This window comes from Hemiscyllium ocellatum, unplaced genomic scaffold (genome assembly GCF_020745735.1).
Source record: "Hemiscyllium ocellatum isolate sHemOce1 unplaced genomic scaffold, sHemOce1.pat.X.cur. scaffold_1940_pat_ctg1, whole genome shotgun sequence".
Classification (NCBI taxonomy): Eukaryota; Metazoa; Chordata; class Chondrichthyes; order Orectolobiformes; family Hemiscylliidae; genus Hemiscyllium; species Hemiscyllium ocellatum.
Genome location: NW_026867918.1, coordinates 26,251 through 49,420, shown reverse-complemented (window position 1 = coordinate 49,420; position 23,170 = coordinate 26,251). Strand labels below are relative to the sequence as shown.

General features: G+C 46.8%; 2 protein-coding genes across 2 annotated transcripts; both read right to left on the bottom strand.

Moving 5' to 3' along the window:
• Positions 1 to 5,257: 5,257 nt before the first annotated feature.
• LOC132810807 (zinc finger protein 239-like) lies at positions 5,258 to 8,637 on the bottom strand. Its single transcript, XM_060822721.1, has 2 exons — positions 8,382 to 8,637; positions 5,258 to 6,753 (listed from the first exon to the last, which is right to left on the bottom strand). Exon 2 carries the CDS (start codon positions 6,160 to 6,162, stop codon positions 5,578 to 5,580), a length of 585 nt encoding a protein of 194 aa, XP_060678704.1. The 5' UTR covers positions 6,163 to 6,753; positions 8,382 to 8,637; the 3' UTR covers positions 5,258 to 5,577.
• A 7,472-nt stretch (positions 8,638 to 16,109) lies between these two features.
• On the bottom strand, positions 16,110 to 22,309 carry LOC132810804 (zinc finger protein 239-like). Its single transcript, XM_060822713.1, has 2 exons — positions 22,208 to 22,309; positions 16,110 to 17,697 (listed from the first exon to the last, which is right to left on the bottom strand). The coding sequence occupies exon 2, from the start codon at positions 17,322 to 17,324 to the stop codon at positions 16,521 to 16,523; it is 804 nt and encodes a 267-aa protein (XP_060678696.1). The 5' UTR covers positions 17,325 to 17,697; positions 22,208 to 22,309; the 3' UTR covers positions 16,110 to 16,520.
• Positions 22,310 to 23,170: the final 861 nt, after the last annotated feature.

Sequence of the window (23,170 nt, the reverse complement as noted above, 5' to 3'; positions counted from 1 at the left end):
TCCGCATTCAGACAATAGTGGTGCTCTGATTGGCAGGAGGACTAGACACCTTCCGGTCCTCCCGTGTTTCCTATTGGTCCATCAAAAGTAGGTCATGAGTTGTTTGTGCGTACAGCCAGGAGCGTGCACAGTCTTTTGCTGACACCAGCGGACATGCGCAGTGCTTGCTGACACCGATGGGCATGCGCATTATGCTCTTCAGAGATGCTTATGTTACTGACAGGTTTGAAGTGTCCAAATGCCGATCGGAGGGAAAAAAAAGTAGAACCACAATTCTCTCCTTCCCCTTCCCTCCACCCCCGCCCCCCCCACCCCCCGGTGGCTTGACATTGTATTCCTTTTGCATTTTGGCTGGCTGCTCAACTTTTGTATATCTTTTCCCTCGGTTAGGGGAGTCACAAACTGGAGGACATAGGTTTAGGTTGATTGGGGAAAGATGAGGGATGAAAAAGTGTTGCTGGAAAAGCGCAGCAGATCAGGCAGTATCCAAGAAGCAGGAGAATCGACGTTTCGGGCATGAGCCCTTCTTCAGGAATCATGAGGGAAAAATCTTCAGGGAAAGATGAGGGACCAAAGGATTAGAAAAGACGTGTGGCATTTAATTTGCCTCAGGAAATGCCAGAACTAGAGGACATTAGTTTAAGGTGAGTGGGGAAAGGTTTAAAACGGACCTAAGGGGTCACTTGTTTCACGCAGAGGATGGTAAATGTATTGAATGAGCTGCCGGAGTGGAGGCTGGTACAATTACAACTTTTAATAGGCATCTGGATGGGTGTACGAATAGGAAGGTTTAAAGGGGTTTGGGCCAAGTATTGGCAAATAGGAATAGAATAATTTAGGATAGCTGGTCGACACAGACCAAACTGTTTCATTCCATGCTCCATGACTCTATTTCTACACAGGCAGAACCAATTTCACAATATTAGAATTGGAAACTCACCCCTTTCTGGATTATTGGTGCTGGAAGAGCACAGCAGTTCAGGCAACAGTAAAATCGACATTTCGGGCAAAAGCCCTTCATCAGGACTAAAGGCAGAGAGCCCAAAGGGTGGAGAGATAAGAGGGTGGAGGTGTGGAGAAAGTAGCAAAGAGTGCAATAGGTGAGTCGGGGAGGGGATGAAGGTGATAGGTCAGGGAGGAGGGTGGAGTTGATAGGTGGAAAAGAAGATTGGCAGGTAGGACAAGTCATGGGGACAGTGCTGACCTGGAAGTTTGGAACTAGAGTAAGGTGGCTGAAGGGGAAATGAGGAAACTGTTGAAGTCCACATTAATGTCCTGGGGTTGAAGTGTTCCGAGGCGGAAGATGAAGCGTTTTCCTCCAGGCATCTGGTGGTGAGGGAGCGGTGGTGAAGGAGCCCCAGGACCTCCATGTCCTCGGCAGAGTGGGAGGGGGAGTTGAAATGTTGGGCCACAGGGCGGTGTGGTTGATTGGTGCGGGTGTCCCAGAGATGTTCCCCAAAGCGCTCTGCTAGGAGGCGCCCAGCCTCCCCAATGTAGAGGAGACCACATTGGGAGCAACGGATACAATAAATGATATTGGTGGATGTGCAGGTAAAACTTTGATGGAGGTGGAAGGGGCCTTTAGCGCCTTGAATGGAGGTGAGGGTACAGGTTTTACAGTTCCTGCGGTGGCAGGGAAAGGTGCCAGGATGGGAGGGTGGGTTGTAGGGGGGCATGGACCTGACCAGGTAGTCACGGAGGGAACGGTCTTTGCGGAAGGCCTAAAGGGGTGGGGAGGGAAATATATCCCTGGTGGTGGGGTCTGTTTGGAGGTGGTGGAAATGTCGGCGGATGATTTGGTTTATACGAAGGTTGGTAGGTGGAAGGTGAGCACCAGGAGCATTCTGTCCTTGTTACGGTTGGAGGGGTGGGGTCTGAGGGCGGAGGTGCGGGATGTGAACGAGATGCATTGGAGGGCATCTTTAACCATGTGGGAAGGGAAATTGCGGTCTCTAAAGGAGGAGGTCATCTGGTGTGTTTTGTGGTGGAACTGGTCCTCTTGGGAGCAGATACGGCGGTGGCGGAGGAATTGGGAATATGGGATGGCGTTTTTGCAAGAGGTAGGGTGGGAAGAGATGTAATCCAGGTAGCTGTGGAAGTCGGTGAGTTTGTAGAAAAAAATGTCAGTGTCAGGTCGGTCATCATTAATGGAGATGGAGAGGTCCAGGAAGGGGAGGGAGGTGTCAGAGGTGGTCCAGATAAATTTAAGGTTAGGGTGGAATGTGTTGGTGAAGTTCATGAATTGCTCAACCTCCTCGCGGGAGCACGAGATGGTGCCAATGTTTCTCAACCTCCTCATAGCCTGTCCTCAACTGTGGCTAAATTTTACAAATTTCAACACAAGTTTCAGAAAGATGTCTGCAGCTTTTTTTTAAAAAAATAGAATTGAACATGCTATTCTCAATGTTAAAGATCAGCCATTTCTCGTGCATCCCCATCTCCCAGGTAGAGTCATCACCATCTGTCTCTCTCTCTTCTTAGAAGAGCTTGATACAGCGATCAAAGAGGGATGGAGGCACGAGAAATAACAGGTGGTGGGGAAAGAGAATGGTTGAGGGAGTGAGGAGTTGAGGGTGTCAACAGAGAGAAAATGGACAGGGGAACAGAAGGAGAATGGACAGATGGCAGTGAAACTACAAATCCCACCTTCCCCAGGACCACAGTAATCATTTCTCAATATACAAAATGGCTAAAGCAGTAGAATCACATAATCCCTGCAGGCCTTTCAGCCCATTCACCTCACACTGACCTTCCAAACAGCATCCCATCAAACCAACCCACTTACCATACAACCCTGCAGTTCCCCATGGCTTACGCACCCAAAAATGCATATCCCTGGACACTTCAGCACAGCTGATCCACCCTAAACTGCAGATCTTTAGAGTGTGGGAGGAAACCGGAGCACCTGGAGGAAACCCACGCAGACACAAGGGGGACAGTGTGCCAAAGTTGCCTGTGGCTGGAATCAAACCCAGCCCTGTGAGGCAGCAGTACTAACCACTGAGCCACGATGCCACCCAGAGCTTTGATGTTCTGCTTTGTCTTTATAGCTTCTGACTTCTCACGCGCCCTCAGCAGAGGCTCTGCCCTCCTGAGATTTGTGGACCACACCCACTGCAGCTTCCCTTTCCCACTTCTCCTGTCCTGAGCACGACAGTTCCTGAACCTGGTGCCAGACAGACACCGATGCCATCTAGCCTCCTGCTGCTAACTTCAGAGAAAGACGACAATCACCTGTCAATATTCTGCCCCTTACCCCCAGCGCCCCCCACCACTCAGCCAGTTAGCTCCTCCCCCTGCCTCCCAATCTCAGATTCCCTTTACCTGTGTGATTCACACACTCACCCTTCTGACCCTGTCCACTGACCTAACCAGAAGGCTCTGTCCAGAGGGGAATGACCATCTCCTGGATAAAGTGTCCGGTTAACATTCCCCGTGACGTGTCTGCAGCCTGGCTTCCAACTCCATCTCTGTGAGCCAAAGGTCTTCCAGCATGTGTTTATCCTGAATCACAGCATCCAGAACCTTCTGCAAAGTGAAAGACAAGTCTCACCCTGCCCTCTCCAATGTGTGTGTGTGTGTGTGTGTAGATTAGATTCGATTCTCTACCGTATGGAAACAGGCCCTTTGGCCCAAAATATCCACACTGACCCTCCAAAGAGTAACCCACCCAGACCTGTTCCCCTACCTTATATTTACCCCTGACTAATGCACCCAACACTATGTGGAATTTAGCATGGCCAATTCACCTGACCTGCACATCTTTTGGATTGTGGGAGGAAACTGGAGCACCTGGAGGAAACCCATGCAGACATGGGGACAATGTGCCAACTCCACATAGACAGTTGCCTGAGGTGGAATCAAACCCGGATCCCTGGTGCTGCGAGGCAGCACTGCTAACCACTGAACCACCACGCCACCCAATAACTGCCGAATTGTTTCTACTGGCCAAGCAGAGGCATTTGCCAAGTTTGGAACCCATGAGGACGGTCTCAACCGGGACCTTGGGTGACCACACTACACTTAACACTGTCTCTCACTCCCACACACACACATACACACCCAGTCACGCAGACCCTCTCCCACACACACATACACCTCCCACACTCAAATCTATGCAGATATCCTATCACAGGCTTATACTCCATTGCATCGACACACTTTCTCAAGCATGCACATGCAAACACACACTCTCTCTCTCTCTCATGCGCACACACAAACCTATGCAGTGAATTTGCATTTGCAGATACATTGTGCTATTTGAGCAAAACACAATCTGCAGGCAGTCAATCTTTGTAATATTTTATAAATTCCTACTTTGGAAATAGAGCGTGAGAGACTCAGGACTGGGATACAGACAGACTTGAACCTCACATCTTTCTTGCATTGTCTGAGCTGAGATGTCACCTAATTTTATAAAATCTTAAGTCATCGGGAGAATGTGACTTAAAAGTAGTTTTGGGATATACATGTTAATGAACCGAAACCTGTAACCCATTCTAAAAGATGAAAGACTGAATTGCAACTGGATTTGTTCATGAAATCTTATCAACTGCATAACACTGTAATGTTTTGCGATAAATTCTATGTCTTACGATCCTGCTCAACAGCTACCCGATGAAGGAGCAGCGCTCCGAAAGTTATTGCTTCCAAATAAATCTGTTGGGACTATAACCTGGAAGTGTGTAGATTTTAACTTTATCAACCTCAGTCCAACACCAGCAACTCCACATCATTTCTAATTAACACAGCCCACACCTCCTGGTGCTGCCAGTAAACTTTACAATGCCGATAAAATGACACAGTACCTGCACTCCTGAAATATTTGCAATTTCCAACAATACTAGCTACTCATTCACTGCTCCATCTGATACACGACACTGGAAAATTAGTGCAGGAGGCTGAAAAAAATCAACAGGTTTAAAACAAAAACCATTTGAAGCTCAAAGCCTTCAATGAGAATCTGAGCCTGGCGGTAAGTTCAGGTAACCCTTTATTGTGACCCAACTTGGTTACAGCTTCAGATTCCCCTCAGCAAAAAGGCGTAGAAAAAGTAGCTTTTCATTTAAAAATAGCTCAAGGTTAAAGCGCACACACTCCCTTTCTTAACCTGTAGGAAGTATTGCCTCACTCAGCAATTTCAACGTATACTCTGTATCCAAGTAGGTTTCTCCCTGTTCATTTGCTGGTGAGAGGGAGGGGCCCAGTGGGGGAGAGAATTGGGATGGGGGAGAGAATGGGGATTGGGGGGGGGGGGGGGGGGGGGGGGGGGGTAGATTCAACCATAGGCCAGACAGGGTAAAGGATGCAGCTGGGACGACTGAGTGAATCCTTTCCTACAACAGTAGTTTCCTTCCCGATAAACGACGTGAGTGAATCAGATGGGGGTTTTCTCCCACCCCCTTCACCCCAACTCCCCCCAAAAATGGCTTCATCATTAGACTTGGAACTCCAGATTACTCACTGAATTCCAATTTTACCATCTGCCACAGCAGGATTCGAACCCGGGAGGCCCCGGAACTGGGTTAATACTCCAGTCGATAATGGCACTCAGCCGTCACTCCTTCAATGCCCCTGCTATGGCACGTGAACTTGCTGGTGCCTCTGCAGGTGGGAGGAGCAGGTGAACACCTTACTGCGCCTGGGACAACTAAAGGGCCTCTCCCCCGTGTGGATCCGCTGGTGGGTCTGGAGGTTGGAGGCCCGAGCAAAGCCCTTCCCGCACTCGGGGCACCTGAAGGGCCTCTCCCCGGTGTGGGACCGCTGGTGTCTTAGCCGGGCAGAGGCCTGGGTAAAGCACTTCCCGCATTCACAGCAGCTGAAGGGCCTCTCCCCCGTGTGGACCCGCTGGTGGGTCTGAAGGGTGGAGGAATCGCTGAAGCCTTTACCGCACTCTGGGCAGCTGAAGGGCCGCTTCCATGTGTGGAGCCGCTGGTGGATCAGCAGGGCAGAGGCCTGGGTGAAGGCTTTCCTGCACTCGGAGCAGATGAAGGGCCTCTCCCCTGTGTGGACCCGCCGGTGGGAGGAATCACTGAAGGCCTTCCTGCACTCGGAGCAGGAGAGTGGCCTCTCCCCCTTGTGGATTCGCTGGTGCCTCAGCAGGGCAAAGGAATTGCTGAAGGCCTTCCCACACTCATGGTAGCTGAAAGGCCTCTCCCCCATGTGGACCCGCTGGTGGGTCAGCACGGTGGATGCCTGGGTAAACCCTTCCTGCACTCGGGGCAGCTGAAGGGCCTCTCACCGGTGTGACTGCGCCGATGAGTCTCCAGAGCAGACGGGGCACAGAAGCCTTTCCCACAGTCGCCACAGTTCCACGGTTTCTTCACAGTGCGGGACTCCTCGGGTTTCTCCATGGCCGAAGCTTCAGCTGCACAAAACGTGGGTACAGCCCCACCCTGCCGTGAAATTCCTCTTTCTAGGCCGTATAACTGTTTCAGGCTCCACACTCACTGCGCTGCAACGTAGGGTCTCTCATCCAGTCCCACGGATTCTGAAAATGTATTCGAACAGGAAGCAAACGCTTTGCTCCTTCTCACAGAATCACAAAATTCGTTGCAGTCCCGATGTCCCAGTGTCACTGTCAGACATTGATGTGAAAGTGAGGATTGCAGATGCTGGAGACAAGAGTTCAAAAGTGTGACGCTGGAAAAGCACTGTAGGTCAGGCAGCATCCGAGGATCAGAAGTCAATGCTTCGGGCATGAGGCCTTCATCTGTCGATTTTGAAATTTCCTTCTTCAGATCTTCAAATAACCTGTAAAAAGAGATTACAAAAGTCATCACACAGTGCAGGGTAACAATTCTGAACAAGCAATTCTACTTTCTGCAGATTATACTTTTCTTTTGTTATTCCACAAAATTGGAAGCACCATCCCACTCTCTCTCGGCCTCTGTTCTCACTTCGCTCTAATTCTCCTCAAGGTGCTGATTCAGGATCTTACAGATGCAACCAACAGAGTCATAGAGATGTACAGCATGGAAACAGACCAAACCCAGGGAAAAGACTTTGTCTATTTATCATATGCATGCCCCTCATAAATTTGTAAATCTCTATACGGTTACCCCTCAGGCTCCAACGCTCCAGGGAAAACAGCTCCAGTCTGTTCAGCCTCTCCCTATAGCTCAAATCCTCCAACCCTGGCAACATTGTTGTAAATCATTTCTGAACCCTTTCAAGTTTCACAACATCTTTTCATTGAAAGGAGATCAGAATTGCACACAATATTCCAACAGTGGCCTAACCAATGTTCTGTACAGCCGCAACATGACCTCCCAAGAGTTCAAAATTAACATGAAAGAAGTCTTCGATAAGCATTTGGTACTTAAAGTTTGACAAGGCACTCATGAAATGCATCCAACAATCTTGAAGGAAGGAACGACAGAAATTGTAGAAGCCATAATTTATCAGTCTCCCATGGACTTGGAGGAGGTGCTAGAAGATTGGAGAACTGCAAACACTGCAGCCTGATTTCAGAAAGGTTGTAATGCTAATCTCAGCAATTATAGAGTCATAGAGATGTACAGCATGGAAACAGACCCATCGGTCCAACCCGTCCATGCCGACCAGATATTCCAACCCTATCTAGTCCCACCTGCCAATTTAAATTTGGTGGAGAAGCTTCCAGTAATACTTATTCTGGTCAAAATTAGTAGTCACATGGAGAAAGGTGGATTGAGTAGGAAGTGTCTGCATGGGATTTCTGACGGGGACACTGCATTTAACTAACTTGCTGGAGGTTTGTGAAGACGTTTCAGGCTTGATAAGGATAACACTTCAGCTCTCCTCTTTGTTATCCATCCTGCTGTCTTGGGGAGCCTGGTACCCCTATAGCCTTGACGTTATTATGAATGGCATGCGTTTGAGGCGATTAAAGCACCAAAGTATGACTTCAGATTACTTGGCTACATTGGTGTCTCGGTTTTGCTATCCTATCTTTCCCATAAAGGCTGACACCGACTGTGAGCAGGAGTCTGCTGGGCACCACCTTCATTAATGAAAAGGGAAAGAGCTATTGATTCAGCACCTCAGTAAATCTTGAGGCAGTCTTGGCTCCTATGCACATGTTGGGATGCATGCAAGGAGATGTTTATATTTTGCTTCTGTACTTAGAATTCATAAATTGAAGCGAATGTACATTTAATAAACATTCAAGATTAAAAGTACAGAGGAGATCAATATTATACAACAATCCAACAACCCCGTCCCAAGACAACATGTACCTGACCCTCACAAAGCTGGCGGCTGGTTGCCCGGACAACCCGAGAGCTCCTTCCCGGTGAAGTAAACACTGGGCCTGTGGGGCTTTTATTCGCGGCCTGCGGCCTCCCCCTAGGAGTTTATAAACTCCCCAGTCTCCCTCCTCCCGCGGTTCCCAATCCTACCCTGTCTCACTGTCTCCTCTCCCCGGGGGCAGGAGCCAGGTCTTGGCGCTCGGACCTGGCGACCTCCCCGGGATGTTTCTGAAACCTGGTCCTGTTCTGAAGAAGGATCCCCGGACCCGAAACACGTCCTCACATTTCTCTCAACACGAGCTGCCGGACCTGCTCAGCTTTTCCAGCGGTTTCTGTTCTTGTTCCTTCAGCCGCCGGCGCCATTCCTCTCCCACACTCAGTCACACTGTCTTTGTCCGGCCGCGGGACCTACACTGCACATGCGCCAACACGCAGGGGGCGTGGTCCAGACCACGTCGTCACCAACTGAGGGGGCGTGGTTGGGGAGCCCTCCAACCAATAGGGGACAATGGGGGTTGGTTTTCCCCGCCCCCAGCCTCCTGAAAGGTGGGTTTCTTTTTAATTTCCAGCCTGTTCAGGAATGTTACTCCAGGCCTTTGGAAAGCTGAAACATCGGGAAACTTCCAGACACAAACAAAGGGATTTTAAAAAATGAATAGAAATAGGTAAGGTCAATTACGAAAGAAGCCTAGTATAAAATATCAAAAGGGTATGCCAAAGGGAACAGAGTCGCTAAAGTAAATGGTTCCTTGGAAGATGAACCAGGTGAGTTAATAAGGGGAACACTGAAATGACAAAGCTGCTAAATCAATACTTTTCCTCAGTTTTCACGTTGGAGGACAGCAGTACCGTTCGTACTGGAACGAGCAAGTCAAAAGCTCGAACTTAAACAATCAACGTCGATAGGTACACTATTAGGATTGAGGGCAAACAAATCCCTGAGCCTGATGGCCCACCTCCTAGGGTACTAAAGGAAGTGACGGCGGAGATTGTGGATTCATTAGTTACAATATTCCCAAATTCCCTGGACATGAGAAAGATTCATTGAGTTTATTTAATACAGAGATAGGCAGGTCCTTGATTGTCAAGGTGATCAAAGGTTATGGGGAGAAAACGGGAGAATGGAGTTGAGATACGTTTCAGCCATGATTGAATGGTGCAGAATACACGATGGGCTGAATGGCTTCGTTTCTGTTCCTGTATCGTATGGTTCCAGTGGATTGGAAAAATGCTAATGTAATGCCTGTATTCAGAAAGGGAGACAGGCAATATGTGGAAAGTTGCAGACCAGTTAGTTTAACATCTGTTGTTGGGAAGGTGTTAGTGTCAATTATCAAGGAAGCAATATCAGGACGTTTGAAAAGTCAAAACTCTATCTATCAGAGTCAGCATGGTTTTATGATGGGCAAATCAGATTTGACTAAGTTTTTCATAGATGTAGCAAGTGGATAATAGGGATCCTGTAGATGTAATATATCGGGCTTTTCAGAAGGCATTTGCTAAAGTGCCACTCAAAGAGTTAATTCACAAGGTTGGATCATATGGGACACGGGTGACTTATCAGCTTGGATAGGTGACTGGCTGATGGGCAGAAGACAGACAGTCCGAATCAATGGCTTTTCTTTCTGGATGGCAAGATGTAACTAGTGAGGTGCGACAGGGTTGGGTCCTCGGACCCCAGCTATTTACAGTCTACATTAGTGACGTGGATACACATATAAAAGACTCTTTTGCCAAATTTGTGGATGACACATAAATAGGTGTGATGGTAATTTGCAATGAGGATATATGAACCTTACAAATGGATCTAGATAGGTTAGGAGAGTGGGCCAAAATGTGGCAGATGGAGTTTAAGGTGGATAAGTCTGAGGTCTTGCATTTTGGTCAAAAAAAAGCAAGGCAACCTATTATCTAATAGAGGGTTTGGGGTGATCTGGTGCAGAGGGATCTGGACATCCTCATTAATGAGTCACAGAAAACTAGCATGCAGGTACAGTAGATAATAAAGTAAATGAATGCAGCATTTGCTCTTATCGCAAAAGGATTGGAACATAAAGGGAAGGAAGTGTTGCTGCAACCAAACATAGCATTGCTGAAACTGCACCTGGAGGATTGTGCCCAGTTTTCAACTCATTTCCCCTTATATGGTTAAGGTAGGGGATTTAACTTTCCAACCATAGACTGGGACTGCCATAGGTTTAAGGGTTTAGATGGAGAGAAATTTGTTAAGCATGTTCAAGAAACTTTTCTCATTTAGTATGTGGACTAGAGAAGGTGCAAAACTTGACCTCTTGGGAAATAAGGCAGGACAGCTGACTGAGGTGTCGGTGGATGTGCACTTCGGGGCCAGCGACCATAATTCTATTAATTTTAAAATAGTGATGGAAAAGGATAGGCCAGATCTAAAAGTTAAAATTCTAAATTGGAGAATATCTCATTTTGACAGTATTAGGCAAGAATGTTCAAAAGCTGTTTGGGAGCAGATGTTTGCAGGTATACAGATGGCTGGAAAATGGGAAGCCTTCAGAAATGAGATAATGAGAGTCCAGAGAAAGTATATTCCTGTTAGGGTGAAAGGAATGCCTGGTGGATTTAGGGAGTATTGGATGACTGGAGAAATTGAGTGTTTGGTTCAGAAAATGAAGAAAGCATGTCAGGTATAGACAGGATAGATTGAGTGAATCCTTAGAAGAGTATAAAGGTAGTAGGAATGTACTTAAAAGGGAAATCAGGAGGGCAAAAACTGGACATGAGATAACTTTAGCAACTTTGGGTTAAGGAGAATCCAAAGGGTTTTTCCAAATACATTAAGGACAAAAGAGTAACTAAGGAGAATAGGGCACACCAAAGATGAGCAAGGCAGCCAATGTGTGGAACTACGGGAGATGGGGGGAGATACTAAACGTTTACTCTGGAGAAGAGAGCTGAAAATGTGTTGCTGGAAAAGCGCTGCAGGTCAGGCAGCATCCAAGGAGCAGGAGAATCGATGTTTCGGGCATGAGCCCTTCTTCAGGAATGAGGAGAGAGTGTGCCAAGCAGGCTAAGATAAAAGGTAGGGAGGAGGGACTTGGGGGAGGGGGGATTGGAAATGTGATAGGTGGAAGGGGGTTAAGGTGAGGGTGATAGGCCGGAGTGGGGGTGGGGCGCGGAGAGGTCAGGAAGAAGATTGCAGGTTAGGAAGGTGGTGCTGAGTTCAAGGGTTGGGACTAAGACAAGGTGGGGTGAGGGGAAATGAGGAAACTGGAGAAATCTGAGTTCATCCCTTGTGGTTGGAGGCTTCCTACTCTGGAGAAGAACATGGAAGATATAGAATGTAGGGAAATAGATTACAACATCTTGAAAAATGTCCATATTACAGAGGAGGTGGTGCTGGATGTCTTGAAACACAAAGGTGGATAAATCCCCAGGACCTGATCAGGTGTACCCTAGAACTGTGGGAGGCTACGGGAAGTGATTGGTGGGCCCTTTGCTGAGATATCTGTATCATCGATCGTCACAGGAGAGGTGCCAGAAAACTGGGGGTTGGTTAACGTGGTACCACTATTTAAGAAAGGTGGGAAGGAAAAGCCAGGGAACCTGACATTGGTGGTGGGCAGGTTGTTGGAGCAAATCCTGAGGGACAAGATTTACATACATTTGGAAAGGCAAGGACTGAATAGGGATAGTCAACATGGCTTTGAGCATGGGAAATCATGTCTCACAAATTTGATTGAGTGTTTTAAAGAGGTAACAAAAAAGATTGATGAGGGCAGAGCAATGGACGTGATCTATATAGACTTCAGTAAGGTGTTTGACAAGGTTCCCTGAGGGAGACTGGTTAGCAAGGTTAGATCTCATGGAATACAAAGAGAACTAGCCATTTGAATACAGAACTGGCTCAAAAGTAGAAAGTGGTGGTGGAGAGTTGTTTTTCAGACTGGAGGCTTATGCCCAGTGGAGTGCCACAGGATCGGTGCTAGGTCCACTACTTTGTATTTTTTATACAAATGATTTGGCTGTGAACTTAGGATGTACAGTTAGTACATTTGCTGATGACACCAAAATTGGAGGTGTAGTGAACAGTGAGGAAGGTTACCTCAGATTACAATGGGATCTTGATCAGATGGGCGGTCATGTTGCTGCTGTACAGGGCATTGGTTAGGCCACTGTTGGAATATTGCGTGCAATTCTGGTCTCCCTCCTATTGGAATGATGTTGTGAAACTTGAAAGGGTTCAGAAAAGATTTACAAAGATGTTGCCAGGGTTGGAGGATTTGAGCTACAGGGAGAGGTTGACTAGGCTGGGGCTGTTCTCCCTGGAGTGGAGGCAGTGAGGGGTGACCTGAGAGGTTTATAAATTCATGAAAATCACAGATACAGCAAATAGTCAAGGTCTTTTCCCCCAGGATAGAGGAATCCAAAACTAGAAGGCATAAGTTCAAGATGAGAGGGGGAAAGATTTAAAAAGGAACTAAGGGGCAATGTTTTCATGCAGAAAGTAGAGCATATATGGAATGAGCAGCCAGAGGTAGTGGTGGAGGTGGGTACAGTTACAATATTTAAAAGGTGTCTGGATGAATAGTTCAGATATAGAGGAATATGGTGCAAATGCTGGGACTGGGTCAGATTGGAATATCTGGTCGGCATGGATGAGTTGAACTGAAGTGTCTGTTTCTGTGTAGTGTGACTCTAGAAGTCTATAACTGCTATGACCGAAACTAAACATTTTTACTGATAATCTTCCTGCTGGATTTTTTTAGTGCACCTAGTTTCAGGAGATTTCTGGTGAGTAAAATTGGCATATGTCCTGTATCCTGGAAATTCTGAAAAATAAAATTAAATAATTCTTTCTGTGAATGGTACAATCCACACCCAGTGATGTGAATAGTACAATCCTCCCCCTCTGAATGATGCAATCTTCCCCCTCTGAATGGTACAATGTTTTCCTCCCCCACAGCCATGTGGGTTACAATCCTCCCAAGTCTCAATGATACTATCCTTTCCACCCCCCCACCCCCATTCGCAGCATGGACCCTTTTGGAACTCCAAAGACCCCTTTATGCCAACTCTCTACTTTCTGCCAGTCAGTCAATCCTCTATCCGTGCCAGTAACTTGCCCCTACATCAGGTACTCTTATCATATATTCACAGCCTCCTGTGCGGCACCTTGTCAAAGGCCTTCTGGAAATCCAAATCACTCACATCTATTGGCTTTCCCTTTGTCTAACTTACTCATTACCTGCTCAAAGAATCCTAATAGATTTGTCAGACATGACCTCCTCTTGTCAAAACCATGCAGACTCGGTCCTGTTTTAACATGCACCTTCACATACTTGTCACTCTCACTCTTCATAAAACCTGTTAGGTTTACCCATTTTTTTACCATAAATACACTGTTCTATTCTTTAAAATGTATTCAAGTTTAAAGATTTCATACTATGTATGTACACTACCTTTGCCCCTCTTAATATTTTATCCTTCTGAAGAAGAACTTCAAAAAAGATTAGCACAAGGTATGAAACTGACTGTGACTGCATCAAGTAAAGGAGATGGTAAGAATGAGAAAGGAGCAGCTAAATATATAAACCTACCCATGCAATGGTCAAGAAGGCACAACAACACCTTTTCTTCCTCAAGATGCTTAAGAAATTTAGCATGTCCATAATGACACTTACTAACATTTACAGATGCACCACAGAAAGCAATGTATCTGGTTGCATCACACCCTGCTACGGCATCTGCTCTGCCCAGGACCAGAAGAAACTACAGAAGGTTGTGTGCACAGCACAGTCCATCACGGAAGCCAACTTCCCATCCATGGAATCCATCAACACTTCTCGTTATCGTGGAAAGGCTGCCAACCTCAAAGATCCCTCCCACCCCGGGAATGATCTCCCACACCATCCTCTGTCAGGCAGAAGATACAGAAGCTTGAACACACGCACCAACAGGTTCAAGAATAGCTTCTTCCCTGCCATTATTAGACTGCTGAATGGAGCTCTCCAATTTGAAATCTAATGTTGACCTTGCTTCTGTGCACCTCCTGTGCAGCTGTAATCCTGTACGCCTCACTCTGTCTAAGCGCAGTATGACCTTCATGTCCTCTTTAGTTCGGATCTAACTGTACTGCTGATAAAACAAAACTTGTGACTCCACTTAGGTACATAGCACAGTACAGGCCCTTTATGCTACTCTAAGATCAGACTGACCTACATACCACTTATTGTACTTTCATGTGCCTATCCAAGAGTCGATTAAATGTCCCTAATATATCTGACTCTACTACCACTGTTGACAGTGCATTTCACACAGCCATAACTATCTGAGTAAAGAACCTATTCTGACATCTCCCCGAAACCTTCCTCCAATTACCTTAATATTATGCAGAGTGTGGGGTACTAGAAAACCGTATCAGGTCAGGCAGCAGCCATGGAGCAGGAGAATTGACATTTTAGGCATAAGCCCTTCATCAGGAACGAGGTTTGTGGGCCAGGGGTGCTGAGAGATAAATGGGAAGAGGGTGGGGTTGGGGAGAAGGTAGCTGAGAATCTGAGAATGCCATAGGTAGATGAAGGGGGTGTGTGCGTGTGTGTGTGTGGGGGGGGGAAAGCAGGCGGTGGCAAGATGGTAGGTTGGAGGGGGTTATAGTACAGAAAGATAGGAAAAATGATGGACTGGTCAGAAGGGCAGTGCCGAGTTGGAGGCTTGGGACTGGGACAAAGTGGGGAAAGTGAGGAAACTTGAAATCCACATTTGTCCTGTGTAGTTGCAGGGTCGCAAGGCAGAATGAGGCATTCCTCCTCCAGACATTGGGCAGTAATGGTTTGGCGATGGATAGGTTGGAGAAGTGGGTGGAGCTGATAGATTGAAAAGTTGATGGATAGGTCAGGAGGGTGGTGCTGAGTTGAAGGCATGGGACTTGGATAAAGTGGGGGGGGGGGGGGGGGGGGGGGGCGTGGAATATGTCTAGTATCTGCAGTTCTCATTTTCTCCTCCGCAAAATTATAGACATTTGTAAGGGGCATGGATAGGGTCAATACCCAAGGTCTTTCCCCAGGTAGGGGAGTCCAGCACTGAAGGGGCATAGGTTGAAGGTGAGGGGGGAAAGGGACCTGAGGGGCCATATTTTCACGCAGAGGGTGGTTCGTGTATGGAATGACCTGCCAGCAGAAGTGGTGGAGGCTGGTACAATTACAACATTTAAAAGGCATCTGGATGGGGATATGAATAGGAAGGGTACAGATGAACATAGGCCAAATGCTGGCAAATGGGTCACTAGATTCATTTAAGATACGGACTGAGGGGTTTGTTCACGGCTCTAAAACTTTATGACTCTACGTCTACTTAGTCAAAACCAATTTCATAAAGTGAGGAATAGGTCATTCACCCCTTACAGCCTGTCCTGAGCTGTGGCCTAACTGCACGTATTTCAGTGCAAGTTTCAGAAAGATTTCAGCAGCTCTTTTAAAAAATTGAAATGCGTTGAGACTTCAATAATGTTTCTGGATATATAATTTTAGCTATTCTCAAATTTTAAAGATAAGAGTTTCTAGTGAACACAGCCCACACCTCCCAGTGCTGCCAGTAACCTTTACAATGTTGATGAAACAATGCAGTACCTGTACTCCTTAAAACTTTACACGTTCTAACGATACGAGCAAATCATTCACTGCTCCATCTGATACATGACATTAGAAACTTAGTGCAGGAGGCTGGAAGAAATGAGCAGCTTTAAATCAAAGACCATCTGGAGCTCAAAGCTTTCAATGAGAGTCTGAGCCCGGCAGTAAGTTCAGGTAATCTTTATTGTGACCCAACTTTGTTACAGCTTCAGATCTCCCCCAGCAAAAAGGGGGAGAGGAAGTAGCTGCTTTTTAAACAACTCAAGGTCAAAGTGCACACACTCCCCCCTCCCTCCACCCCACCCCACTTTCTTTACTTTTGGTCAGCACTCTTTATTCCTGGTAATTGGATCCTTGGTACAGACTTAACCCGTTGGTCCATGAACAGGGGCAGTGTGGAGTGAAACAGACTGCTGTGGGTCTGGAGTCACGTGTAGGCCAGACCAGGTAAAGGATGCAGCTGGGACGACTGAGTGAATCCTTTCCCACAACAGCAGTTTCCTTCCCTAAAAAGGGCACGAGTGAATCAGATTGGGGTTTTCTCCCCCACCCAACACCAGAAAATGGTTTCATCGTTATATTCTGACCGAATTCCAATTCCACCATCTGCCACGGTGAGATTCAAACCCAACAGATCCCAGAACTGGGTTGATAGTCCAGTCGATAACGGCACTTGGCAGTCGTTTTGTCAGTCCCCCTGCGATGGCACGTGAAGTCGCTGGTGGCTCCGGAGGTTGGCAGAGCGGGTGAAGCCCTTCCCACACTCAGGACAGCTGAAGGGCTTCTCCCCTGTGTGGACCCGCTGGTGCCTTAGCAGGGCGGAGGAATAGCTGAAGGCCTTCCCGCACTCAGGACAGCTGAAGGGCCTCTCGGCTGTGTGGACCCGTTGGTGCATCAACACATGGGAGGAATTGCTGAAGGCCTTCCCGCACTCGGAGCAGCTGTAGGGCGTCTCTCCCGTGTGGATCCGCCGGTGCCTCAGCAGGTGGCAGGAATCGCTGAAGGCCTTCCCGCACTCGGGACAGCTGAAGGGCCTTTCTCCCGTATGGACTCGCCGGTGGGTCAGCAAGGTGAAGGAATTGCTAAAGGCCTTCCCACACTCAGGGCAACTGAAAGGCCTCTCCCCTGTGTGGATCCGCTGGTGCGTAAGCAGGTGGGAGGAATAGCTGAAGGCCTTCCCGCACTCGGGACAACTGAAGGGCCCTTCTCCCGTTTGGACTCGCCGGTGGGTCAGCAAGGTGGAGGAATTGCTGAAGGCCTTCCCACACTCTGGGCAACTGAAAGGCCTCTCCCCCGTGTGGATCCGCTGGTGCCTAAGCAGGGAAGAGACCTGGGTAAAGCCCTTCCCACACTTGGGACAGGAGAATGGCCTCTCCCCGGTGTGGATGCGCCGATGAATCTCCAGGTCAGACGGAGTACGGAAGCCTTTCCCACAGTTACCACACTTCCACGGTTTATCCATGTCCGAAGCTTCAGCCACAAACAAACGCATGTACTGCCCCTCACTGCTGGGAATCCTCTTTCCAGGCCGTATAACAGTTTCAGGCTCCACACTCAGTGCGCAGCAACAGTAAGGTCTCTCATCCAGTCCCACTGATAATGAAAATGTACTGAAATAGGAACCAAAAAGGTTTGCTACTTCTCACAGAATTATAGTCAAAAATTGTGGCTGTCCTGATCAATTGAGAGACTGTCCGATATTGACATGAAAATAAGGACTGCAGACGCGGGAGAGTCAGTGTCGAAAAGTGTTGCGCTGTAAAAGCACTGTGGGTCAAGCAGCATGAGAAGCAGGAGAGTCAACGTTTCAGGCATAAGGCCTTCATCTGTTCATTGAGACTTCCATCTTCAGATCTTCAAATACTCTGTAAAAAGAGATTACAAATATCATTACTGTCAGTGCAGGGTAGAAATTCAGAACAAGCAATTCTACTTTCTGTGGAACATCCTTTTCTTTTGTTAGTTCACAAAGTTGAAAGCATCATCCCACTGCTCCTTCATCAGGTGGTTGTGGAGAATAAGATCATAAGGCACAGAATTTATGGAAAGATGTTTGTGTCCTGCCACTGAAATTATATATTGAACAAACCTGGATTGTTACGTCTTTCATCTTTGACAATGGATTACAGGTATCATAAATATGTAAATCACAGAACTTCCTGTAAGGCACCCTCTCAAGGTAACATAATGCTTTATATCAAAAGGTGACATCTCAGCTGAGACAATGCATTAAAGGGATGAGGCCAGAGTTTGTCTGTATCCCAATCTGGAGTCAGACTGGTTCTATTTCCAAAGCAGGAATTTATAAAGTATTATCTGGATTAACTGCCTGCATGAACTGCTGAGTCTCATCCACCAGCTGAAATGACTGGATAGGGAGGGCTTGATCCCCACAGTGCAATGAATTCACACTTTCCACCAAAATCCCATAATGTCCACACTCACTCAGTTGCTCTCTCACAAATGCAAGATTTCTTCTGCTCCCAGGAAGAGCAAAACATCCATGAAACATCTATGGGTGGCATGGTGGTACAGTGGACAGCACGGTGGCACAGTGGGCAGCACTGCTGCCTCACAGCGCCAGAGACCCGGGTTCAATTCCCGCCTCAGGCGACTGACTGTGTGGAGTTTGCACATTCTCCCCAGGTCTGCGTGGGTGTCCTCCAGGTGCTCCGGTTTCCTCCAACAGTCCAAAAATGTGCAGGTTAAGTGAATTCAAAATGCTAAATTGCCCATAGTGCTAGGTGCAGGGGTAAACGTAGGGGAACGGGTCTGGTTGGGTGCGCTTCGGCGGGTTGGTGTGGACTTGTTGGGCCAAAGGGTCTGTTTCCACATGTAAGTAATCTAGTCTAATCACGAAAGCTGCTTTGAAAGTCCAGTCTTCACAACCACACTTCTGCTTTCACCAAGACAATTAGAGTCATACAGCATGGAAACAGACCCTTTGGTCAAACTCGACTGTGCCAAACAGATATCCAAAATTAATCTAGTCCCATTTGCCAGCATGTGGCTCTTATGGTTCCTGTTCGTGTATCCAACTGGGTGCATTTTAAATATAATTGTATCAGCCTCCACCACTTCCTCTGGCAGTTCATTCCATACATGCACCATCCTCTGCGTGAAAACAATTGCTCCTCAGGTCCCATTCAAATCATTCCCCTCTCACCTCAAACATATGCCCTCTAGTTTTGGCCTCCCTGACCCTGGGGAAAAGACCTTGGATATGCACCCTATCCATGCCTGTTATAAACCTCTATAAGGCTGCCCTCAGCCTCTTGATGCTCCGGGAAAAATATCCCTGACCTAATCAGCCTTTCCCTGTAGTTCAAACCCTCCAAGCCTTGCAACAGCCTCGTAAATCTTTTCCGACCCCTCTCAAAGTTTGAAAGTTCTTTCCGAAAGCAGGGAGACCAGAACTGGACATACTATTCCAAAAGAGGCCTAACCAACGTACAGCCACAACATGACCTCCCAACACCTATACTCAATGCTCTGACCAATAAAGGAAAGCATACCAAACACCTTCTTCACTATCCTGTCTACCAGCGACTCCACTTTCAAGGAACTATGAACCTACACTCCGAGGTCTCTTTGTTCTGCAACACTCCCCTTCACTGTACCAGTCCTGTCTGGATTGCTTGACCAAAATGCAAAACCTCACACTTCTCTAATTAAACTCCATCTGCCACTCCTCAGCCCACTGGTCCATCCAATCAATTCTAATTTATAGTCAATTCTGCTTCCTCTCTTATTCCCTCAAAGCTAAAAGTCTCCATCCCACACACTCTCCCTCCCTTCTCACTTTGTTGAGCCTAATCCCTGTTGTATCTCATCCTGAAGGGTCTAGGTGATGCTGATTAACAGGCCTATATTCACGGGAGATCTAACTGAAACATACGGAATACTAAACGGCCTGGACAGAGTGGACGTTGGGAAGATCTTTCCATTGGGAGGAGAGACTAAGACTCAAGGCACAGTCTTAGAGTAAAGGGAAGACCCTTTACATTGGAGATAAGGAGAAATGTCTTCAGCCAGAGAGTAATGAATCTATAGAACTAACTGCCACAGAAGTCTGTGGAGGCCAGGCCACTGAGGATATTTAAGACTGAGATAGATAAGTCCTTGAGTATCAAGGGGATCGAGGGTTATGGGGAAAAAGCAGGAGAACGCAGATAAGAAACTTAATAGCCACGATCGAATGGTATGAGCAGACCCAATGGGCCAAAAGGCCTAATTTCTGCTCCTATATCTGATGGTCTCGTGCTGTCCTGGACACAAAACTGCATGAATCCAGGTAAGATTCTGTTAATCCATTTTTTAAAATTAGAATCAGTCTGACCATTGTGGTACAGACAGCCTCACACAGGGAAACTCACACCTTCAATACATTATCTGGGACGATGTGACACCAATTGGGAATGTAATTTTTAAAAAAATTTTGCTGATCACATATGAAAGAATGACCATGTTGGTTTCAGTTCTCAAAGATGAGAGACTTAACAAACAATCCAGGTCTTTTTCAATATATAATTTCAGTTACATCACACTGTAAACTTTTGCTATAAATTCTGTGTCTTACAATCTTATTCTCCACAACCATTTGATGAAGGAGCAGCGCTCTAAAAGCTAGTGCTCCCAAATAAACCTGTTGGACTATAATCCTGTGTTGTATGATTTTTAACTTTGGACACAGAGTGTGAGAATTGGGAGCAGGAGTTGGCCAATTGGTCTTTTGAACCTGGACCAGCATTGAACAGACTATAACTGGATATGAATCTACCCAAATCTAGGTGGATAAGCTGGGACTTTCTTCACTGGAGCACAGGAAGTTGAGTGGTGACCATCCAGAGGTTTATAAAATCATGAGAGGTATACATGAGGTGAATGGCAGGTGTCATTTCCCTCAGGTGGGGGTTTCAGGATTACGCATCAAATTGTGAAAAGTGAGAGGAGAAAGGTTTTGAAAAGACTTGAGGGGCAACTTTTTAAAAAAAATACGTGGTTCACGTGTGGGATGAATGTCCAGAGGAAGGTGGATGCCGGTATAGTTACTTTTAAAAGACATTTGGTTAAGTACATGAATAGGAAAGGTTTGGAGGGATATGGGCCAAACACTGGCAAGTAGGACTAGATTAGTTTGTGAATACAGTCAGCATGGACTAGTTGGACTGAAAGGTCTGTTCATGTGCTGTGTGACTGTAACTGTTCTCTACTGGTCTTAAAAACATTTTCTTGCTTTCCCCCATAAACATCCACTTCATTGTTGCTCAAAAAATCAGATGAACTCAGCCTTGAATATATTCAATGACCCCTAACTGCAGGAAGGCATCCCCACTTCTGAACACAATTCCTCTTGTTAATATACCACTTGCCTTGCTGATTGCTTGCTGCACCTGTCTGACAACTGGCAGTGACTGGTGTAGAAAGACACTGAGCCCCCTTTCTACATCCACATATCATTCCCTATTCCCTTGGGCCCAAAACATCGACTATCCTGCCTCTCGGATGCTGTCTGGCCTGCTGTGCTTTTCCAGCGCCACACTTACTGACTTTAATCTCCAGCATCTGCAGATCTCACTTTCTCCACATCTCAGTATATCACCATTTAAATAATACAATTCCTTTCTGCTTTTTCCCCCCCACAGCAAAGGCTACAACTTCACATTGTTGTATTCTATTTCTCACGTATTTTCCAATTGTGATCTTCTCTACGTTGGGGAGACCGAGCATAAAGTTGGAAACGGTTTGCCAAGCTTCGCAGACAGGTTCACAGAGGTTGACGGGACCTCCCAGTCACCACACATTTTAATTCCCCTTCCCACTCCCTTTCTGAAAAGACTATCTTAGGCCTCCTCCATTGCCACAATGAACCAAACAGCAAATTGAAGTAACAACACCTCATCCTCCGTCTGGGCAGCCTCCAGCCCAGAGGACTCAACATTGAGTTCTCCAGTCTCAAATAATCTCACTTCCCATCCCCCTCGAATCCCTTCTCAGCCCCTCCCCCTCATTTCTACTCCTCCCTGTCATCAACCAGATTTATTCCTCCCATTGACCCACCAAGTCGAACCCTCCACCTGTCTTCACCTATCCCCACTTCACCACCCAGCCCCCAGGACACCGCTACACCCATCCCCAATCCTGAAGAAGGGTTACACGTGACTTCTCCACCTCCTGATGTTACCAGGCTTGTTCTGTTCTTCCAGCCTCCTGCCTGTCTATTTCGTCAATTGCGACACAGACGTGCAGCAACGTTTCCAGAGTCTGTTCCCACCCCGATTCATTCCCTTTCCTTTAAGTTGCTGCAAGTCAATTGAAACCCTGAATTTTTTTAAAAATGGAAAAGGCGGCGAGAAAACAGCGACCTGTACTCACAGATATTGGACAGAGGAAGGAAGTGGGGTTCTGGGGTGAAGCTCGATCTTCTTTCAGAGAAACAGCAGCAGCTTCAGAAGCTCATGGTCAAACTTCCGCATTCAGACAATAGGGTGACTCTGATTGGCGGGAGGACTAGACTTCTTCCGGTCCTCCAGTACTTCCTATTGGCCAATCAAAAGAAGATCGCGTGCCTATTTTGGCGGACTGCGATGAGCATATCTGGTGTTTTGCTGACACCAGAAAACATGCGCAGTATGTTCTTTTAAGATGCGGGTGTTACTGACAGATTTTAAGTGTCCAAATGCCAAAAAGAAGAAAAGGAGTAGAGTCACAATATTTTTTCCCCTGTGGTTCGACATTTTATTGCTTTTGCATTTTGTCTCGCTGCTCAACTTTTGTATGTCTTTTCTCCTTATTGAGACAGTCTCCCCGTGAGCTGACTGGGCAGAGCTTTAACCAGTTACACTGACTGAGAGGGTCTCCCCGTGAGCTGACTGTGGGAAGGAGCTTTAACCAGTTACACAGACTGAAGAAACATTACACTATTCGCAGGAGGGAGTGACTGTACACGTTTCCTGAGTGTGATCACACTTTCAATTGTTCATTTGAAACACAGAGTCAAAAAGTCACCAGAACTGCGGAGAAGTTGTGGAAATGTCGACACTGAGGGAAGGGATTCCATTCCCTGTCGGCACTGGAGATTCATCAGCTCAGTCGCGGTGCCGAGAGGCCGTTCTTCAAAAAAATTATTACAACATTATTTCTCATTGACAAAAACACATTTACGCTGCCTGATTACCTTGAACTTATACAAGTGCCCTATCATTATATCTTTAATAATAGCTTTGAACATTTTCCCTACGACATATGTTAAGTTAAACGGTCTGCAGTTTCCTGTTCTCTGTCTCACGAAAAGACTTTTCTAATCTAAAGAAACGACCCTGAAACTAATGAGATTTG